This window comes from Bos taurus, chromosome X (assembly GCF_002263795.3).
Source record: "Bos taurus isolate L1 Dominette 01449 registration number 42190680 breed Hereford chromosome X, ARS-UCD2.0, whole genome shotgun sequence".
Taxonomy (NCBI): Eukaryota; Metazoa; Chordata; class Mammalia; order Artiodactyla; family Bovidae; genus Bos; species Bos taurus.
In genome coordinates this window covers 75,938,847-75,962,755 of record NC_037357.1, presented here as the reverse complement: position 1 = coordinate 75,962,755, position 23,909 = coordinate 75,938,847, and the positions used below count along the sequence as shown (strand labels likewise).

General features: G+C 39.8%; 1 protein-coding gene and 1 pseudogene across 2 annotated transcripts in view; both read left to right on the top strand.

Annotated features, from left to right (window-relative positions):
• The first annotated feature begins 202 nt into the window (after positions 1–202).
• On the top strand, positions 203–1,189 carry LOC784443 (importin subunit alpha-1-like; annotated as a pseudogene).
• Positions 1,190–20,864: 19,675 nt separating this feature from the next.
• Positions 20,865–23,909, top strand: part of UPRT (uracil phosphoribosyltransferase homolog) — a 30,171-nt gene continuing 27,126 nt past the window's right edge. Inside the window, exon 1 of one of the 2 annotated variants that reach the window (XM_005227971.5) lies at positions 20,865–21,348. In XM_005227971.5, the coding sequence (XP_005228028.1) occupies positions 20,972–21,348 (377 nt within the window). In that variant the 5' untranslated portion in view covers positions 20,865–20,971. 2 annotated transcript variants of the gene reach the window in all.

Here is a 23,909-nt window from a genome sequence, read left to right as displayed (position 1 = left end):
GAAAAGACTCTGATGCTGGGAGGGCCTGGGGGCAGCAGGAGAAGGGGACGACAGAGGATGAGATGGCTGGATGGCATCACTGACTCGATGGACGTGAGTCTGAATGAACCCCGGGAGTTGGTGATGGACAAGGAGGCCTAGCGTGCTGCGATTCATGGGGTCGCAAAGAGTTGGACACGACTGAGAGACTGATCTGATCTGATCTGATGGTGCAGTTGATCCGCTATTGGCACTTCTGGTTGTCCCTGATATGTCATCTCTAGTATGTGGTTACTTACGCAGTCTTACCTGGACACTTTCAAATCTTTGTCCCAACAAGAATCCTGCACCCCTCTTAGAGGCTATTGAGCAGATTCTTCCTACTTTAATTCATCTCCTACATCACGATGATCCAGAAGTATTAGCTGATACCTGCTGGGCTATTTCCTACCTTACTGGTGGTCCAAATGAATGGATTGAAATGATTGTGAAAACTGGGGTTGTACCCCAACTTGTGAAGCTTTTAGGAGCTACTGAATTGCCAGTTGTGACTCCTGTGCTCAGAGCCACAGGAAATATTGTCACTGGGACACATGAACAAACACAGGTTGTAATAGATGCAGGAGCACTTGCTGTATTTCCCAGCCTGCTGACAAACTCCAAAACTAATATTCAGAAGGAAGCTACGTGGACAATGTCAAACATCTCAGCTGGCCGCCAGCACCAGATACAACAAGTTGTGAATCATGGATTAGTCCCATTCCTTGTTGGCCTTCTCTCAAAGACAGACTTTAAGACATAAAAGGAAGCCACATGGGCTGTGAATAACTATACAAGTGGAGGAACTGTTGAGCAGATCGTGTACCTTGTTCATTGTGGCATAATAGAGCTGTTGATGAACCTCCTAACTGCAAAAGATACCAAAATTGGTCTGGTTATTCTGGATGCCATTTCAAATATCTTTTGGGCTGCTGAGAAACTAGGTGAAACTGAGAAACTTAGTATAATGATTGAAGAATGTAGAGGTTTGGACAAAATTGAAGCTCTACAAAACCATGAAAATGAGTCTGTGTACAAAGCTTCATTAAACTTAATCGAGAAGTATTTCTTTGTAGAGGAAGAGGAAGATCAAAATGTTGTGCCAGAAACTACCTCTGAAGGCTATACATTCCAAGTGCAGGATGGCTCTGCTGGGACCTTCAACTTTTAGATGTACATCTGAGTCTTAGAGTTGTTCGTTGTGTACTATGCTTTGTATAAGTTTGTCTTACTGTTTCTCTACTAAGAACTCTTTTTAAATGTGGTTTGTTATTGTAGCACTTTTTACAACAAAACTGTACTTGAACAGTTCCAAACTGTACATACTGTATGAAGCTTCTCCTCTCAATGAGTTTCTTATTTCTATGTGGAATTTCATATCTTGCAATGTCCTGTAAATAAAGATTAAATTCAACCCTTTTCAATAAATAACTAAATTAATTAATTAATTAAAATGTCTTTGGATTTTTTATATTGCATCAAGTCTGCAGATTTCTTTGGGGAGAAACATTTTAACATTTTAACAATATTAGCTTGCAATCCATGAACACAATTCATCTTTCCATTTGCTTGAGTCCTATTTAACCACCTTCAGCAATATTTTGTTGTTTTCAGTATACGAGTCTTTCACCTCTTTGATTAAATTTATTTCTAAAATTTTTTTTCTTAATGGTACTATAACACAAAATGATTATTTTCCTAATTTCCTTTTCAGATAGTTTTTCACTAATGTATATAAATTCAAATGACTTTTGTGTGTTGATTTTGTACTCTGTGCTTGTGTACATGCTCAGTTGGTTCAGTCATGTCTGACTCTTTGTGATCCTATGGACTACAGCCCACCAGGCTCCTCTATCCATTGGATTAACCAGGCAAAAATACTGGAATGGGTTGCCACGCCCTCCTTCAGGGCATCTTCCTGACCCAAGGATTGAACCCACATCTCCTACATTTCAGGCAGATTCTTTACCAAAAAACCACCAGGGAAGCCCCTTTGCATTCTGTAACTTTAGTAAACTCATTTTTAGTTCTAATAGTTTTTTTTTTTTAATGATGTTTTTGGGGTTTTATATATAAAAGGGTTAGTTTTTTTTTCTTACTTTCCAATTTAGATAACTTGTATTTCTTTTTTGCCTAATTACTGTGGCTAAGACTTCTAATACTGTGTTAAATGGAAGTAGTGAGAGGTGAGCATCCTTATCTTAATCTTGCTTTTAAAGGAAAAACGTTCAGCTTTTTACCATTGTGTACGATGTTATCTGTAGGTTTTTCATATGTAATCTTTATTATGTAGAGGTATCTTCCATTTGCTCCTAATTTGCTGGAAGTTTTTAACATGAAACTGTTGAATTTTGACAACTGCTTTTTCTCCATCTATTGATATGGTCTTGTGGTGTTATCCTCTATTCTCTGGATGTTGATGTATTATTTGAGTTTGTTACATTGAACCACCTTCATATTCCAGGGATAAATCCCACTTGGTCATGGTATATGAACCTTTTGGTTTGCAGACATCACAGCTCCCACTCCTGTCCAGTATAGAACATGTGGACAAAAAAACCAAACTCTCTGCTTCCCCCCTGGGGAGGGAAAGAGTCAAGCTGTATGTACAATGCCCCCAACTTCTCCAGAGTACTTACCTCCGCCCTGCCAGTCTCAGCTGGGTCCACCACAGTCAAGCAGCCTGGGGAAGAAGGGATATGGAAGCTTGGGCTGGCAGACAACATATGTCACTCTGCTGGCTCACCACAAATTGACATGACAAAACCATAGCTGCCAGCTTCTCCTTGGGGAGTCATAGGGTTGATAGAGAATCCCAGAATCTGGCTGGGTTGATTGGTAGGCGTTGTCTCCTGTACGAGTCAGTGTGAAGACCAGGAGAGGTGTCTACTTTGTCCAATGCAAAGATATGAACATGCAGAGAGAGACAATAAAAATGAAAACTCAATCAAAGATGTTCCAAGCAAAGGAACAAGATCAGTCTACAAAAATCAACTCAAATGAAAGGAAGTGATATGATTTACCTGACAGAAAATTCAAAATAGATGTCATTAAAATGCTCACTGAGGTCAAGAGGATTGTAAGTGAGAATTGCAACAAAGAGACAGAAAATATTTTTTAAAAGCCAAATACAAATTAAGGAGCTAAGGACTGTAATAATTATGTGAAAAAATCATTATAGGGGTTCAACAACAAACTAGATCAAAGAAAGAAAGGATCAGTAAATTTCAAGACAATTCATTAGAAATAACCCAATCAGAGTAACAAGAATAAAAAAGAAAAAAGTAAAGGGACTTATGGAAAACCATCAAGACATCCAATATAAGCAGTATGGAAGTTCCAAAAGGAGAAGAGAGAAAGGACCAGAAAGCTTATTCAAAGAAATAATGAGTGAAAAAAGCCCCATATCTTGAGAAGGAAACAGATATCCAGATGTAAAAGTAGCCAAATCATCAAATAAGATGAATTCCCTAAAATCCAACACAAGACATTTTATTATCAAGTTGTCAAAAGTCAAAACAAAGAGAAAGGGGTGGTCCTAAGATACCAGAGGAATAGGATGGGGAGACCACTTTCTCCCCCACAAATTCATTAAAAGAACATTTGAATGCTGAGCAAACTCCACAAAACAACTTCTGATTGCTGGCAGAGGACATCAGGCACCAAGAAAGGCAGCCCATTGTCTTTGAAAGGAGGTAAGACAAAATGTAAAAGATAAAAAGAGAGACAAAAGAGGTAGGGATGGAGATCCATCCCAGGAAGGGAGTCTTAATAAAGAGAAGTTTCCAAACACCAGGAAACACTCTCACTGGTGAGTCTGTGGTGAGTCTTGGAATCTCAAAGGGCAACATAACTGGGAGGAAAAATAAATAAATAAATAATTCAGTTCAGTTCAGTCGCTCAGTTGTGTCCGACTCTTTGCCACCCCATGAATTGCAGCACGCCCAGACTCCCTGTCCATCACCAACTCCTGGGGTTCACTCAGACTCACATCCATCGAGTCAGTGATGCCATCCAGCCGTCTCATCCTCTGTCATCCCCTTCTCCTGCTGCCCCCAATCCCTCCCAGCATCAGAGTCTTTTCCAATGAGTCAACACTTCGCATGAGGTGGTCAAAGTACTGGAGTTTCAGCTTTAGCATCATTCTTTCCAAAGGACACCAGGGCTAATGTCCTTCAGAATGGACTGGTTGGATCTCCTTGCAGTCCAAGGGACTTTCAAGAGTCTTCTCCAACACCACAGTTCAAAAGCATCAATTCTTCAGCGCTCAGCCTTCTTCACAGTCCAACCCTCACATCCATACATGACCACAGGAAAAACCATAGCTTTGACTAGACGAACCTTTTTTGGCAAAGTAATGCCTCTGCTTTTCAATATGCTATCTAGGTTGGTCATAACTTTCCTTCCAAGGAGTAAGCGTCTTTTAATTTCATGGCTGCAGTCACCATCTGCAGTGATTTTGGAACCCAGAAAAATAAAGTCTGACACTGTTTCCACTGTTTCCCCATCTATTTCCCATGAAGTGATGGGACTGGATGCCATGATCTTCGTTTTCTGAATGTTGAGCTTTAAGCCAACTTTTTCACTCTCCACTTTCACTTTCATCAAGAGGCTTTTGAGTTCCTCTTCACTTTCTGCCATAAGGGTGGTGTCATCTGCATATCTGAGGTTATTGATATTTCTCCCGGCAATCTTGATTCCAGCTTGTGTTTCTTCCAGTCCAGCATTTCTCATGATGTACTCTGCATAGAAGTTAAATAAGCAGGGTGACAATATACAGCCTTGACGTACTCCTTTTCCTATTTGGAACCAGTCTGTTGTTCCATGTCCAGTTCTAACTGTTGCTTCCTGATCTGCATACAGATTTCTCAAGAGGCAAGTCAGGTGGTCTGGGATTCCCATCTCTTTCAGAATTTCCCACAGTTTCTTGTGATCCACACAGTCAGAGGCTTTGGCATAGTCAATAAAGCAGAAATAGATGTTGTTCTGGAACTCTCTTGCTTTTTCAATGATCCAGTGGATGTTGGCAATTTGATCTCTGGTTCCTCTGCCTTTTCTAAAACCAGCTTGAACATCAGGAAGTTCACGGTTCACATATTGCTGAAGCCTGGCTTGGAGCATTTTGAGCATTACTTTGCTAGCATGTGAGATGAGTGCAATTGTGTGGTAGTTTGAGCATTAAAACCCACACATTACGTGCCTAATGGCAACTCCCAGTGGAGAAGCAGCCCAGACGCTCACATCCATCACTTGCAAGCGGGGGCTAGACAGGGAGGTGCGGGCTGCATTGCTTAAGGTAAGGATCGGGCCTAAATGCCCCGAGGGCAATTTAAGGGAACTAACTTGAGATAGCAACCCAGACTGTGGGATAGCCAGAGAGAGAGAGAAAAAAAAAAAGAGAAAGAGACAGAGAGAGAACAATCCCGAGAAAAGCCCTAAGACACTGCCAGGCCCACTTACAGAACAAAGGACTCAGCAGAGCTAGCCAGCTGCAGACCGGCCCGTTCCCCCACCGGAGACAGGCAGGCGAGGGCAGACAGAACCAGAAGGCAGCAATTGTGGCCCCAGAGAGGTATCCTCTACCAAACTGCAAGCAGGCTTCGTTGCAAACCAAGACTTTTTGGAATTCTGGACTGTTTATGTCTGCTGCGAGGGTCACAGTCAGAGATCAGCACCCCAGAAGAGACACACGGCACACCTGAGAAGGTGCACACCAGTTGTACACCCAGAAAACCATGTGGCTGGGATGGGGGAGGCGATAAGATGCATCTCCCCCCTGGGGTAACTGCGCTCACCAAACACCTGGTCATCTGAGCTGCTCGGACTTGGGAAGGGACTAAAACGCAGGCCCAACCGAGACTATGCCTTTGTGGAGTACCTGAGAACCTGAACCTGAGTGGCTTAGACCTGAGAAGTGCACGCAACCCAGGGCCCACCTCAGACAGTTCCTGGCAGAGCAACCTAGAGCCTGAGAAGTGTAGACCTTGAAAGCACACACACCATGAGCGAGCAGGGGCAAACCCAGTGTGGCTGAAACACTGCGAGCACTCCCCACACATGCCAGTGATACTTGTTTGCAGTGTTCCTCCCTCCTCACAGCACAACTGAACAAGTGAGCCTAAAAAAGTGACCACCATCGCCCCCTTGTGTCAGGGCGGAAATTAGACATTGAAGAGACCAGCAAACAGAAGCTAAAATAAAGAGGGAACCACGTTGAAAGTGACAGGTGCAACAGGTTAAAACCTGCAGTTAGCACCGACTACATAGAAGGGGCCTAGAGATCTTGAGAAGTATAAGCTGGGTCAAAGAATTATCTGAAAAATGAACTGAACCCACACTGTCCCCAACAGCTCCAGAGAAAGTCCTAAATATATTTTTACTATTATAATTTTTAAATTAAATTTCTTTTTAATTTTAAGTCCTCTCAGTTCAGTTCAGTTCAGTTCAGTCACTCAGTCGTGCCCAACTCTTTGCGACCCCATGAATCGCAGCATGCCAGGCCTCCCTGTCCATCACCAACTCCCGGAGTTCACTTAAACTCATGTCCATCAAGTCAGCGATGCCATCCAGCCATCTCATCCTCTGCCGTCCCCTTTTCCTCCTGCCCCCAATCCCTCCCAGCATCAGAGTCTTTTCCAGAGTCAACTCTTCACATGAGGTGGCCAAAGTACTGGAGTTTCAGCTTCAGCATCATTCCTTCCAAAGAACACCAGGGCTGATGTCCTTTAGAATGGACTGGTTGGATCTCCTTGCAGTCCAAGGGACTCTCAAGAGTTTTCTCCAACATCACAGTTCAAAAGCATAAATTTTTTGGTGCTCAGCTTTCTTCACAGTCCAACTCTCACATTCATTAATTTTCATTTTTATAACCTACTATTACCTTCCCCCCAAAACCCTATTTTTAAAGCAAACTTCATATATATATATTATAATTTTTGTGACTTTGTTTTGTTTTTTTAATATTGTATTTTTGAGACTCTAACCTGTACTCTTGGAGAAGGCAATGGCAACCCACTCCAGTACTCTTGCCTGGAGAATTCCAGGGATGGCAGAGCCTGGTGGGCTGCTGTCTATGGAGTTGCACAGAGTTGGACGTGACTGAAGTGACTTAGCAGCAGGAGCAACCTCTACTCTAGATTTTTAATCTTTGCTTTTTGGTATTTGTTATCAATTTTGTACCTTTAAGAACCGAGTCTTCAGTACCCATTTTTATTTGAGAGTGAGATTACTGGCTTGATTGTTCTTCCCCCTTTGGACTCTCCCTTTTCTCCACTAGGTCGCCTCTATCTCCTCCTTCTCTTCTCTACCCAACTCTGTGAATCTCTTTGTGTGTTCCAGGTTGTGGAGAACGCTTAGGGAACTGATTACTGACTGGATCTGTCTCTCTCCTTTTGATTCCCCCTTTTCTCCTCCTGGCCACCTCTGTCTCCTTCCTCCCTCTTCTCTTCTCTGTGTAACTCTGTGAACATCTCTGAGGGATCCAGACTGTGGAGAGCACATAGGAAGTGATTACTGGCTACCTGGCTCTCTCCCTGTTTGATTCCCCTTCTTCTCCTCCTGGTCACCTCTATCTCTCTCCTCCCTCTTCTCTTCTCCATGTAACACTGTGAATCTCTCTGGGTGTCCCTCACTGTGGAGAAACTTTTCATCATTAACCAAGATATTTTATCATCAGTGCTGTATAGATGGAGAAGTCTTGAGGCTACTGTAAGAATAAGACTGAAAACTAGAGGCAGGAGGCTTAAGTCCAAAACCTGAGAACACCAGATAACTCCTGACTTCAGGGAACATTAATCGATAAGAGCTCATCAAAAGCCTCTATATCTACACTGAAACCAAGCACCACCCAAGAGCCAACAAGTTCCAGAGCAAGACATACCATGCAAATTCTCCATCAGCACAGGAACATAGCCTTGAGATTCAGTATACAGGCTGCCCAAAGTCACACCAAACCTATTGACATCTCAAAACTCACTACTGGACACTTCATTGCAGCCTGGAGAGAAGAAATCCAGCTCCACCCACCAGAACACCGACACAAGCTTCCTTAACCAGGAAACCTTCAAGACCCACCCATACAAACCCACCCACAGTGAGGGACCTCCACTATAAAAAGGAACCACAAACTGACAGAATACAGAAAGGCCACCCCCAAACACAGCAATATAAACAAGATGAAAAGGCAGAGAAATACTCAGCAGGTAAAGGAACAGGACAAATGCCCACCAAACCAAACAAATGAGGAAGAGTTAGGGAATCTACCTGATAAAGAATTCAGAATAATGATAGTGAAAATGATCAAAAATCTTGAAAACACAATGGTGTTACATATAAATATCCTGGAGACAAGGATCAAGAAGATGCACAAAAGGCTTAACAAGGACCTAGAAGAAATAAAAAAGAGTCAATATCTAATGAATAATGCAATAAATGAGATAAAAAACACTCAGGAGGGAACCAACAGTAGAATAACGGAGGCAGAAGATAGGATAAGTGCAGCAGAAGATAGAATGGTAGAAACAAATGAAGCAGAGAGGAAAAAAGAAAAAAAGAATTAAAAGACATGAGGATAACCTCAGAGACCTCTGGGACAATGTTAATCGCCCCGACATTCGAATCATAGGAGTCCCAGAAGAAGAAGACAAAAAGAAAGACCATGAGAAAATACTTGAGGAGATAATAGTTGAAAACTTCCTTAAAATGTGGAAGGAAATAGTCACCCAAGTCCAAGAAACCCAGAGATTCCCAATCAGGATAAACGCAAGGTGAAACACCCCAAGACACATATTAATCAAATTAACAAAGATCAAACACAAAGAACAAATATTAAAAGCAGCAAGGGAAAAACAACAAATAATACACAAGGGTACTCCCATAAGAGTAACAGCTGATCTTTCAATAGAAACTCTTCAGGCCTGAAGGGAATGGCAGGATATACTTAAAGTGATGAAAGAGAAAAACCTACAATCCAGATTACTGTACCCAGCAAGGATCTCCTTCAAATATGAAGGAGACATCAAAGGCTTTACAGACAAGCAAAAGCTGAGAGAATTCAGCACCACCAAACCAGCTCTCGAACAAATGCTAAAGGATCTTCTCTAGACAGGAAACACAAAAAGGGTGTATAAACTGGAACCCAAAACAATAAAGTAAATGGCAACAGGATCATACTTATCAATTTCATCTTAAATGTAAATGGGTTGAATGTCCTAGCCAAAAGACGAAGACTGGGTGAATGGATACAAAAACAAGACCCCTATATATGTTGTCTACAGGAGACCCACCTCGAAACACGGGACACATACAGACTGAAAGTGAAGGGCTGGAAAAGACATTTCACGCAAATGGAGACCAAAAGAAAGCAGGAGTAGCAATACTCATATCAGATAATATAGACTTTGAAATAAAGGCTGTGAAAAGAGACGAAGAAGGACACTACATAATGATCAAAGGATCAATCCAGGAAGAAAATATAACAATTATAAATATATATGCACCCAACATAGGAGCACCACAATATGTAAGGCAAATGCTAACATGTATTAAAGGGGAAATTAACAGTAACACAGTAATAGTGGGAGACTTTAATACCCCACTCAAACCTATGGATAGTTCAACCAAACAGAAAATTAGCAAGGAGACACACACTTTAAATGATACAATGGATCAGTTAGACATAATTGATATTTATAGGACATTTCACCCCAGAACAATGAATTTCCCCTTTTTCTCAAGTGCACACGGAACCTTCTCCAGGATAGATCACATCCTGGGCCATAAATCTAGCCTTGGTAAATTCAAAAAAATTGAAATCATTCCAAGCATCTTTTCTGACCACAAGGCAATAAGGTTAGATGTCAATTATAGGAGAAAAACTATTAAAAATGCCAACATATGGAGGCTGAAAAACACACTGCTGAATAACCAACAAATCACAGAAGAAATAAAAAAAGAAATCAAAATATACATAGAAATGAATGAAAATGAAAACACAACAACCTCAAACCTATGGCACACTGTAAAAGCAGTGCTAAGGGGAAGGCTCATAGCAATACAGACTTACCTCAAGAAACAAGAAAAAAGTCAAATAAATAACCTAACTCTACACCTAAAGCAATTAGAAAAGGAAGAAATGAAGAACCCCAGGACAGAAATCTTAAAACTTAGGGCAGAAATAAATGCAAAAGAAACAGAAGAGACCATAGCAAAAATCAACAAAGCTAAAAGCTGGTTCTTTGAGAAGATAAATAAAATTGACCAACCATTAGCCAGACTCATCAAGAAACAAAGGGAGAAGAATCAAATCAACAAAATTAGAAATGAAGATGGAGAGATCACAACAAACAACACAGAAATACAAAGGATCATAAGAGACTACTATCAGCAATTATATGTCAATAAAATGGAAAACTTGGCAGAAATGGGCAAATTCTTAGAAAAGTACAAGTTTCCAAAACTGAACCAGGAAGAAATAGAAAATCTTAACAGACCCATCACAAGCACAGAAATTGAATCAGTAATCAGAAATCTTCCAACAAACAAAAGCCCAGGACCAGACAGCTTCACAGCTCCTTTCTACCAAAAATTTAGAGAAGAGCTAACACCTATCCTACTCAAACTTTTCCAGAAATTCCAGAGGAAGGTAAACTTCCAAACTCATTCTATGCGGTCACCATCACCCTAATACCCAAAACAGACAAAGATGGCACAAAGAAAGAAAACTACAGGCCAATATCACTGATAAACATAGATGCAAAAATCCTTAACAAAATTCTAGCAAACAGAATCCAAAAACACATTAAAAAGATCATACATCTTTATCCCAGGGATGCAGGATTCTTCAATATCCACAAATCAATCAACATAATACACCAGATGAACACATTGAAAGATAAAAACCATATGATTATCTCAATAGATGCAGAGAAAGCCTTTGACAAAATTCAACATTTATTTATGATAAAAACCCTCCAGAAAGCAGGAAAATAAGGAACACACCTCAACATAATAGAAGCTATATATGAGAAACCAAGAGGAAACATTATCCTCAATGGTGAAAAATTGAAAGCATTTCCCCTAAAGTCAGGAACAAGACAAGGGTGCCCACTCTCACCACTACTATGCAACATAGTTTTGGATGTTTTGGCCACAGCAATCAGAGCAGAAAAAGAAATAAAAGGAATCCAGATTGGAAAAGAAGAATAAAACTCTCACTGTTTGCAGATGACATGATCCTCTACATAGAAAACCCTAAAGATGCCACCAGAAAAATACTAGAGCTAATCAATGAATATAGTAAAGTGGCAGGATATAAAATCAACACACAGAAATCCCTTGCATTCCTATACACAAACAATGAGAAAACAGAAAGAGAAATTAATGAAACAATTCCATTCTCCATTGCAATGAAAAGAATAAAATATTTAGGAATATATCTACCTAAGGAAAGAAAAGACCTATATATAGAAAACTATAAAACACTGCTTAAAGAAATCAAAGAGGACACAAATAGATGGAGAAATATACCATGTTCATGGATTGGAAGAATCAATATAGTGAAAATGAGAATACTACCCAAAGCAAACTATAGATTCAATGCAATCCCTATCAAGCTATACACAGTATTTTTCAGAGAACTAGAACAAATAATTTCACAATTTTTATGGACATACAAAAAACCTCGAATAGCCCAAGCAATCTTGAGAAAGAAGAATGGAACTAGAGGAATGAGCCTGCCTGACTTCAGGCTCTACTACAAAGCAATAGTCATCAAGACAGTATGGTACTGGCACAAAGACAGAAATATAGATCAATGGAACAAAACAGAAAGCCCAGAGATAAATCCACGCAACTATGGACACCTTATCTTCAACAAAGGAGGCAAGAATATACAATGGAGAAAAGACAATCTCTTTAACAAGTGGTGCTGGGAAAACTGGTCAACCACTTGTAAAAGAATGAAACCAGAACACTTTCTAACACCATTCACAAAAATAAACTCAAAATGGATTAAAGATCTACACGTAAGACCAGAAACTATAAAACTCCGAGAGGAAAACATAGGCAAACACTCTCCAACCTAAATCACAGCAGGATTCTCTGTGACCCACCTCCCAGAATATTGGAAATAAAAGCAAAAATAAACAAATGGGATCTAATTAAACTTAAAAGCTTTTGCACAATGAAGGAAACTATAAGCAAGATGAAAAGACAGCCTTCAGAATGGGAGAAAATAATAGCAAATGAAGCAACTGACAAAGAATTAATCTCAAAAATATACAAGCAACTCCTGCAGCTCAATTCCAGAAAAATAAATGACCCAACAAAAAATGGGCCAAAGACTTAAACAGACATTTCTCCAAAGAAGACATACAGACGGCTAACAACACATTAAAAGATGCTCAACATCACTCATTATCAGAGAAATGCAAATCAAAACCACAATGAGGTACCATCTCACCCCAGTCAGAATGGCTGCTAGAGGATGTGGAGAAAAGGGAACCCTCTTACACTGTTGCTGGGAATGCAAAGTAGTACAGCCACTGTGTAGAACAGTGTGGAGATTCCTTCAAAAACTGGAAATAGAACTGCCATATGACCCAGCAATCCCACTGCTGGGCATACACACTGAGGAAACCAGAATTGAAAGAGACACGTGTACCCCAATGTTCATCACAGCACTATTTATAATAGCCAGGATATGGAAGCAACTTAGATGTCCATCGGCAGACAAATGGATAAGAAAGCTGTGGTCCATATACAGAATGGAATATTACTCAGGTATTAAAAAGAATACATTTGAATCAGTTCTAATGAGGTGGATGAAACTGGAGCCTATTATACAGAGTGAAGCAAGCCAGAAAGAAAAACACCAATACAGTATACTAACGCATACATATGGAATTTAGAAAGATGGTAATGATAACCCTATATGAGAGACAGCAAAAGAGTCACAGATGTATAGAACAATCTTTTGAACTCTGTGGGAGAGGGTGAGTGTGGGATGATTTGGGAGAATGGCATTGAAACATGTATATTTATTATCATATGTGAAACAGATTGCCAGTCCAGGTTCAATGCATGAGACAGGGTGCTTGGGGCTGGTGCACTGGGATGACCCAGAAGGATAGGATGGGGAGGAAGGTGGGGAGGAGGTTCAGCATGGGGAACACATGTACACTCATGGCAGATTCATGTCAATGTATGGCAAAACCACTACAATATTGTAAAGTAATTAGCCTCCAATTAAAATAAATAAATTTATATTTTAAAAAAAAGAAAAAAAAGAGTTTTTTGGAAGTATCAAGAGCTAAGTCACTGGCAACATACAGTGGAATCTCCATGAAACAATCAGTGGATTTTTTCAGCAGAAACCAGGAAGACAAGAATGGAGTAGAATGACCCATTCTAAGTACTGAAAGAAAAAAAATAATGCCAAGAATACCATCCCAGCAAAACTGTTCCTCAAAATAAAGGAGTGATATTTTCCCAAACTTAAGCCGAGGAAATTCATCACCACTCAACCTACCTTATAAAAAAATGCTATTGACAAGATATAGAAGCAACCTAAATATCCATCAAAACAGAGGAATGTATAAAGACATGGTATACATACAATGGAATGTTACTCAGCTATAATAGAAAATGAAATTTTCCCATTTGTAACAACATGGGTGGACCTGGAGGATATTATGCTTAGTGAAGTAAGTCAGACAGAGAAAAACAAATACTGTATGTTGTCAATTAAAAAATTGGAATCTAAAAAATTACTTAAAATAGCTATAAAATATGTTTAAAGATACACATAGGAACGAATGTAAATTGTGACAACAATAAAGTCGGAGGGAAATTAAAGCGTATGGTTTTTGTCTATGACTGAACTTAAGTTATTAATGTTAGGCTCTTATAAGATATCTTAGGTAACTCCCAAGGTAACCACAAAACATAAATCTCTAGAATTTACATGAAAGAAAAATAGAATTGAATCAAAGCATCCCAATAAAAAAAAATCAACAAAACACTAAATGAGACATCTCAGTTCTTAATATATCATTTTTATAGGTTCTCTTTTATACTTTTTATACAAGGTATACTCTTTTATACAAGATGGTATAATTTTTTAATACAAGACCTGCCTTTCCTGCCCCACACATCTACGAGGAATTGTTTAGGATTTACAGGAGAGGTTTTATACTCACAAGTTAACTAACTTCATAAGGCTGGCAATATGTATTTGAAAAGTCATTCAAAAATATTGGAAGAAGGGGAAGTAAATAGTAAATAAGGTAAGGTATATATCTGAAAAATATCCAAGTAGACATTTTGAGGTCATTGGAAACAACAGAATGAAGTCAAGTATACATCTGAAAGGTGATACAGCTATTCAGTTGGAAAGAAAAGTGAATCACACTATTTGTTCAGAACATTGGTTATCCTTTTAATTAATAGATTTTTTTCAAAAGAAATTTAAAATTACAATGCAATGTTAATAAGCATAACCAATTCAACTTGAATTAAAGAACTGTTGAGTTCATGGCACAAAAGGATTGCCAAAGAGTTCATCAGAGTACTAAGCATTAATAGAAAATTGTATCAGAGTTACCCAGCTCAGTCATAAAGTAGGATTTTTGGTCCACAGGTTAAATCTGGTATTGCAGTTGAGACAGAGGAATATAATCTGGATGAGTCTCTACTATAGGAAATGACTACAATCTGGATTAATCTAAAGACCTGGGCTATAGAAACAAATTGACTTGATCTAACTTAGGTTCCAATCTTGGCTCCTGCACTTTATCTATCACCTGTGTGACATTATCAATTTAATCTCATTACATCTGTTTTTCTATCTATAAAATGGGGATAACAAAATAGAGTCTGCTTCCTAAGGTTGTTGAAAGGCTTAAGTGAGATAACTGAGGCATATTGCATGGAAAGTAGAGTTAATAATTTAATAATAAATTAACTTTTCTGCCTTCTCTCAACTCTACCACTTTCATGTGGCTATAAATTAGGTTCCTAAGTTTCAATTTTCTCACCTGTAAAACAGGAATTATAATACGGAGTCTTAACTGCTTCACAATGTTGAATGAGATAACCTATATAAAAGTGTTCTGTACAGGTAGTATGTATATACATGTGAAGTATGATATTCACTGATACATGAAATTGGTTAACTGCTTCCTGTACTTTTTAATGAAAGTGAAAGTTGCTCAGACATGTCTAACTCTTTGCAACCCCGTGGACTATGCAGTCCATGGAATTCTCCAGGCCAGAATACTGGAGTGGGTAGCCTTTCCCTTCTCCAGGGGATCTTCCCAACCCAGGGATTGAACCCAGGTCTCCCGCATTGCAGGCAGATTCCTTACCAGCTGAGCCACAAGAGAAGCACACTGAGGGCTCATCTCAAATTTATAACTCAAAAGAATGAACATCGATATCTTAGGAATCAGTGAACTAAAATGGATGGGAATGGGCAAATTTAATCTGGATAACCATTATATCTACTACTGTGGGGAAGAATCCCATAGAAGAAATAGAGTAGCCCTCATAATCAACAAGAGTCTGAAATGCAGTACTTGGGTGCAACCTCAAAAATGACAGAATGATCTTGGTTCATTTCCAAAGAAAGCCATTCAACATCACAGTAATCCAAGTCTATGATCCTACCACCAATGCCAAAGAAGCAGAAGTTGATCAGTTTTATGAAGACCTAGAAGACCTCCTAGAACTAACATCAAAAAGAGATGTTCTATTTATCATTGAGAATCAGACTGCAAAAATAGGAAGTCAAGAGATACCTGGAGTGACAGGCAAGATTGGCCTTGGAGAACAAAATGAAGCAGGGCAATGGTTAACTGAATTCTGCCAAGAGAATGCACTGGTCATATCAAATACCCTTTTCCAGCAACACAAGAGATGACTTTATACATGGACATCACCAAACAGTCAATACCAAAATCAAACTGATTACATTCTTTGTAGCTGAAGATGGAGAAGCTGTATACAGTAAGCAAAAAAACAAGACCTGGAGTTGACTGTGGCTCAGATCATCAGTTTCTCTTAGCAAAATTCACACTTAAACTGAAGAAAACATGGAAACCACTAGGCCAGCCAGGTATGACTTTAATCAAATCCCCTATGAATATGCAGTAGAGGTAATGAATATATTCACAGGATTAGAACTTGTAAACAGTGTGCCCGAAGAACTATGGACTGAGGTTCATAATTTTGTACAGGAGGCTGCGAACAAAACCATCCCAAAGAAAATGAAGAGCAAGACAAAGTGGTTATCTGAAGAGGCCTTACAAATAGCTAAAGAAAGAAGAGAAGCGAAAAGCAAGGGAGGAAGGAAAAGGTATGCTCAACTAAATGCAGATTGCCAAAGAACAGCATAGAGAAACAAGAAGGACTTCTTCAATGAACAGTGTATAAAACTAGAAGAAAACAACAGAAGGGGAAAGACTAGAGATCTTTTCAGGAAAATTGGAGATATCAAGGGAATATTTTGCTTAAAGATGGTCACAATAAACGACAAATATGGTAGAGACTAGTCAATGCTGAAGAGATCAAGAAGAGATGGAAAGAATACACGAAAGAACTGTACAAAAAAAGATCTAAATGAACTGGATTACTACAATGGTGTGGTCAGCCACCCAGAGCCAGACATTCTGGAGAGAGAAGTCAACTGGGCATTAGGAAGCACTGCTGTTAATAAAGCTAGTGGATGCAATGGGATTCCAGTAGAACTATTCAAAATCCTAAAGGATGATGCCATCAAGGTGTTGCATTCAATATGTCAGCAAATACAGAAGACCCAGCAGTAGCCACAGGACTAGAAAAGGTCAATCCTCATCCCAACTGCCAAGAAGGGTAGTACTAAAGAATGTGCTAACTATTGGACCAATTGCATTCATCTCCCATGTTAGTAAGGTCATGTTTAAAATCTTGCATGCTAGGCTTCAGCATTATGTGAACCAAGAATGTCCAGATGTCCAAGGTGAGTTTAGAAAAGGAAGAAGAACCAGAGATCAAATTGCCAACATTCGCTGGATTATAGAGAAATCTAGGGAATTCTAGAAAAAAATATCTACCTCTGTTTCACTGACTGTGCCAGAGCCTTTGACTGTGGATCATAATAAACTGTGGAAAGCTCTTAAAGGGATGGGAATATCAGACCATCTTACCTGTCTCCTGAGAAACCAGTCAAGAAGAAACAGTAAGAACCCTGTATGGAACAACTGATTGGTTCAAGATTGAGAATGTAGTATAACCAGGCTGTCTGCTGTCACCGTGTTTAATCTATATGCTGAGCACATCATGAGAAATGCTGGGCTGGATGCTATAAGCTGGGATCAAGATAGGTGGTAGAAACATCAACAATCACAGATATGTGGATGATATCACTCTAATGGCAGAAAAAACTAAAGAACTTCTTGATGAGGGTGAAGGAGGAGAGTGAAAAAGCTGGCTTAAAACTAAATATTAAAAAAAAAAAAAACAAGATCATGGCATCCTGCCCCATTACTTCATGGCAAATAGAGGGGGAAAAGGTGAAATAGTGACAGATTTCCTCTTCTTGGGCTCTAAAAACTGCAGATGGTGACTGCAGCTGTGAAATCAGAAGGATGTTTGCTTCTTGTCAGGAAAGCTATGACAAACCTAGACAGTGTATTGAAAAGCAGAGACATTACTCTGCTGACAAAGGTGCATATAGTCAAGGCTATGGTCTTCCCAGTGGTCATGTATGGTTGTGAGAGCTGGACCGTTAAGTGGAGTGCCAGAAGAATTGATGCCTTTGAACTGTGGTGCTGGAGAAGACTCCTGAAAGTCCCTAGGACAGCAAGGAGATCATATGAGTCAACCTTAAGGGAAATCAACCCTGAATACTTGTTGGAAGGACTGATGCTGAAGCTGAAACTTCAGTATTTTGGTCATCTGATGTGAACAGCAGACACGTTGGAAAAATCCCTGATGCTGGGAAAGATTGAGGGCAGAAGGAGAAGGGCATCAGAGGATAAGATGGTTGGATGGCATCACTGATGCATTGGACATGACCTTGGGCAAACTTTGGGAGATGGTGAGGGATAAGGAGGCTTGGTATGCTGCAGTCCATGCAGTTTCAAAGAGTCTGACATAATTGGGTGACTGAACAACACTATGTAGATGCATGTGAAGGAAGTCTACTGATACATGCGGTTGGTTTATTGCTTCCCATACTTTTTAGAGCTCATCTCAAATTTATAACTCAAAACCTAAAATGAAGTTTACAGTCATCTCAATTATTACAGGAGACATTTTCTGCTTTTTCTTTATCTGGCTTTGTATTTCCATCAAAAAGTGGGAAACAAAAGCACTATATTCACGTCTGTCAATTTTGCTGTTAGTATCTTTGGTGTAGGCTTCTTTGCTGCTTATTATTGTCCTTTGGTTTTCAAAGATCCATACTACCCACTACGTCTATGACCTCTACAACCACAGAGAATTCTAAGATATTCATCCATTTTTCTTTGTATCTATTCCAGCACCTAGAAACATTCCTGGAAAATAGTAAGGACTCAACCACTATTTGTTAATGGAATGATTTCATGAATCTGTAGGTGTGTGTAAAAAAAGACTGGATTTAAGTTGAAAAGACTGAGGTTCCTGTCTTGGCTCTACTCTATTTTGTGTGACTTTGGAGAAATCACTTTAAGAAAAAGAATTACATAGATATCATCTATAAATGAGGCTTGATAATCCTCAAACTTTTTTTTGAGAATTAAAAGAGAATGTATAGAAGCTCTTTATTGATTATAAACCACCAAATTAAAGGTGTTCTCATAAATCATTAGTGAATTTTACTTCAATAGCATCTTGAATAATTAAACTGACTAGGTAAATAGATTTGCTAATGATTATTGGTTAGTACAGGTAAGTATACGAATGGCTGTTTCCTAAGAGTGAAAACACAAGAACACTGGTGGTTGTACTGCTGTAATTCATATTCTGTGGGACTGAGAACAAAGTCATTTGCCTAATGCGACACTAAACAAAATGACTTCAGTACAGTTTGGGTCGATGTCTCACTGTACTCTGTTTAAATTATCAGTAATAAAAACAGTATATTTCCATGTTTTCCTTTAGAGTACTCATTGGCAAAGTAGCCATTTAATTGCTCCTGCCCACTTCAAGTTAGCAGATTCAGTTTTTAAACCCAGAGATCCTTTGAGTCATACTCTGTGCTAGGAAAAAAGATGCACAGACTTTCAAAAAGGAATGGGATTATATAGTACAGGGCTGCAATTTTTTTCATCCAATCAAACTTAAGCTGTCTATAATTACAACCAATAGTGTACTGACTTAGAGGGTCAGACACAAAGCAGAGAAAATGGGAGACAAAAAAGGTGAAAAATACCATTAATACCAATACGGAAAGAACAACCAAACAAAGAAAAAATGGAAAAGAGAGCCAGATCAAGACTCAAGTCTTATCAAAGGCCTCGATATTCCTGTTAACCATTAATCATATTTGCTTGAATCTCTGCACGTGTTGGTTATGCTACTGTGTGGAACAAGGAATTTTAAGAATTGGTTTTTGGAGGGCAAAATAGAATTATAGAATGTCAAAATTGGAAGAACATTTAGGGGTCAAATAGTTAATGCATCTCACTTATAGGCGGGCAAAGTCAAGTCCAGAGACCGAAGGGAACTTGTTAAATACTGCTCAGTAATTTTTTAGTAGAATTAGTAGGTTACTGACTTTCAGGCTCTTCAAAAAGGGAGTCAGTAAGTCACCTGCTCTCAAAAAGTACTGCTTTAAAAAAAAACCAGAATTTCTGGGTTACATGTGAAAAATAAAGATTCTTGGGTCCCACCTCAGATCTACTGAATCAGAATTTTAAAGGTAAGTCATAACAACCTGCATTTGAACAAACTTTACAATTGTTCTAACACACAAAAGTGTTGAAAAGTACTGCCCTAGACGTTACCTCAAGCCTTTATACTGAGACTGCACACTAAAAAAAGTCTTTCCAGATATTTAAAAGAAACAAAGCGGTAGTGGACCTGAAATGCTGTTAGAATTCCCATGGTAACTGTACAGTGTAGGGCTCAACCAATAGAGATAAAGGAAAGCTCCAGCAGCCAAGCACGCTTGGGAAGCTTCAGCTGGTAGAACAGTCTAGTAGAGGGCCGGCTCTTCAGCTGGCTGCTAGGCTTTTAATGTCCTTTTGGTGTCACACAGGCAAGCTTACAGTAGATTGAAAGTGAAAGTGAAAGTGAAATTACTCAGTCGTGTCCGACTCTTTGGGACCCCATGGACTGTAGCCTATCAGGCTCCTCCGCCTATGGTATTTTCCAGGCAAAAGTGCTGGAGTGGATTGCCATTTCCTTCTCCAGGGGATCTTCCCGACCCAGGAATTGAACTCGGGTCTCCCGCATTGCAGGCAGACGCTTTACTGTCTGCGCCGTGAGGGAAGCCCAGTAGATTACAGTAGTTCCTTAAGTTTAACTTTTCTGGCAAGACACAAATTCTGAAAACGTGGGCCTCTGTGTATCACCATTTTATCACCCTCCACTCCTAGTTCTTTCCTGGTTCTATCACTCACTTAAATTCTGCATGGCATCCCTATGGGCTCCTGGAAGACCCGAGAACCAAGCATCCCTAGCCTCACCCGTCTGTCAGGTTCTGTCAAGCAGCCAGGGTAACGCAAAGGGTTAACGAGTGGTGAGCTGCAGAGCGGCAGGGAGCAAAGCCAATCATGTGTTTAAGCGGGCCCTTACGTCTGGTGTGGGCGGGGCCTTGACATAGCGTAAAAGGGAAGCGGCGGAAGCCAGGGGGGTGAGAGGGCAGAGGGGGGTTAGAGGTTGCTAGGAGGCGGGACGTCTGGGAGAGCACAGGAGCTTTGTCCGTTTCTCCCTGCTCTTCTTTATCCGTAGGGATCGGTAGCTGCGGGGGCAGCCCGGGGCCTGGTGTATGGCCACGGAGTTACGGTGTCCGGACTCCATGCCCTGTCACAATCAGCAAGTAAACTCTGCCTCGACCCAAAACCCTGAGCCGCAGCAAGCTGGAGACCTGATCCTGGCCCACGCTGGGGGAAACAGCGATTCCGCGGCCACGCTGACTCTCCTCAGCGGGCACGCCCATTCTAGCGTACCGGCTGAGCTGGACCCTCAGGCCTCCGGCGGCGCCACCTTCAACTCAGAAAACAACGGTGGCACTGGCAACTATGACGCTCCAGCCAGCGATTCCCTCCTAGGGGACTGCGAAATCTCCCGGCAGATCGGGGCCCAGCTTAAGCTTCTGCCAATGAATGATCAGATCCGGGAGCTGCAGACTATCATCAGGGACAAGTAAGCCAGAGCGGAAGGGGTAGGGGAGGTGGAGGGTCTCGCGGGGGTGGGCAGGGATTGGAAGTGAAATTGGCTAAGGTTCTTGGCGTTGGGAAGCTGGTCTGTTGGGATCTTTTCTTTGAGGGGCGGTGTCACGTGACACAGGCCTTCTACTCTCTTTCCCAGTACTGGTGCTTAACGTCGCTTTGTGTAGGGAGGAAGCATTTTAGGTAAGCTTCGGTTTCCTCTTTATCTCGAGTCATTCCTCAGTCATTCGAATGACTGATTCCTCATTCATTCGTTCGAATGACTGAATGACTGATTCCTCAGTCATTCGAATCAGGTGAACGTGCTATCTGCTCTGTGCCTCTTCACGTGGGCAGCAACAATTTCTGGGTTATGGGTTTACTACGTTGAACAGATACAGGGCAGATAGCGTAGCTCTTTCACTTCATAACGTTTAACAGATTCCCAAATTGTTTCCTTGTCTCCAGTTTTTCTTTCTTCTACATGTTCCCCCGAATTACTGAACAATTAATCTTCTTAATATACTGCTTTGATTAACTAACTGCCCTACTCAGCAGCCTTCTTTGGTTTCTCTGAGCCTACCAAATAAAGTCAGGATACTTAGATGGACATTAAGGCCCTTCTTCATGGTTCCTAGGAACAGTTCTGAAACAACATCCCAACTTCTGCTCGCACCTGGAATTCTCTTTACTTTTCCTCTGTGTGTTCAAATCCTACCTATTCTTCAACATTAAATGTCTACCTCTGCCAAGAAGCTTTCCTTCAATCATTCTTCCTTGCTAATCTTTCCTTTTTAATGCAAGATTCACCATCTGTTTTGTATGCTGTTGTTTTACTTTTATCTCACTTATTCAATTTTAAGCTACTTGAGGGCAGAAATTTTATCTTTTATATGTTTGAATTCCAGCTATGTCTTTCAAGCGATTGTCACTCAATTACTAAAAGTTCTTTGTAGCTCTTAAAGTTATATTTGTGAAAGTACTATTTAAGGGTTTTTAATTAATCAGTGTTGAAAATTGTGGTCTTGTGAACTAATAAAGTAGTGATCTTAAAAAGTAGGAGGCATAGATTTGGCAGTTGTGGTAGTGGGAACTGAAATAAAACTTATCTGTAAAAAAGAAAATAGGATGATTCTTGTTTCTATAGAGCAAGAGTTACTGACCTTGTGTCTTGGACCTTGTGTTGCACCTGTAGATGGGCTTCAGGGCTTTAGCAAACCTTCAGAAATTATCTGGCAAATGTTATTTGTATGTCTGTTTGTAATTTTTTAAAAATAACATCTTTATTGAGCTATATTTATGTACACACAGTACACCTTTTAAAGTGTACAATCCAATGGATTTAAAGTGTGTTCATTGCTTTGTAACCATCACCACATTAAATTTTAGAACGTTTTTATCACCTCAGTAAGAAAGCCCATACCCATGAGCAGTCACTCCCCATTTCCCTCCAACCTACCAAGAGCCCTAGACAATCACTAAACTACTTTGTCTCTACTGGTGTGCCTATTCTGGACATTTCATGTAAATGGAATCATACAACATGTGGCCTTTTGTGACTAGTTTCTTTTATTTAGCCTAGTGTTTTCAAGCTTTACCCATCTTCTATCAGTACACTATTTCTTTTTTGACTAAGTAATATTTCACTATTATGGATATACCACATTTTGTGTATCCATTCATCAGGTGATGGACATTTGGGTGGTTTGGTTTCCATTTTTTGGCTAATATGAATAATGCTACTATGAACATTTGCACATGTCTTTTTATGGGATGAGGATTCCTTTGCTTTCATCAGATTTCACAATTTTTATAAAACTTGGAGAGGTCATGGCATTCAGTATTCATATATGACTATATGACAGTATCAATACCTGATTTTATTTCGTTACTCAGAAAAGCCTGGGTGGTATAGTAAACCTGGGCATAAGCAAAATCTTTTTTTCTTTTTTTTCTTCTGAAATTTAGAGGGAGACAGCAGGATCCAGAGTAATCTTAGGGAAAGATGCTTAGCATCTCTGTGCTTCAGCTTTATTATTTGTAAAATGAGTAAGTTCATAATATCTCATGAAACTCCAAGGAGGCTAAAGCAAGATACTGTCTATGAACATTTATTATAAATTCTGAAGAGCTATGTGCATTTGAGGCATTTTAAGCCTTGATGTTTAGATTTGTGCATGGTTCAGATTGCATAAGTGCTGGTTTTTTTAGCTATTAGGAAACAGTAAAAGGAATTTAACTGTGTGTAGAATTCACATTCTTTTTAAAAACTTTTTGTTGGAGTATAATTGCTTTACAATGTTGTGCTAGTTTCTACTGTACCACAAAATGAGTCAGTTATACATATACTTATATCCCCTTTTTTTTTTTAGTTTTTCTTCCTATTTAGGTCACCACAGAGCATTGAGTAGAGTTGCCTGTGCTACATAGTAGGTTCTCATTAATTATCTATTTTGTACATCAGTTCAGTTCAGTCGCTCAGTCGTGTCCAACTCTTTGCGACCCCATGAATCGCAGCACGCCAGGCCTCCCTGTCCATCACCATCTCCTGGAGTT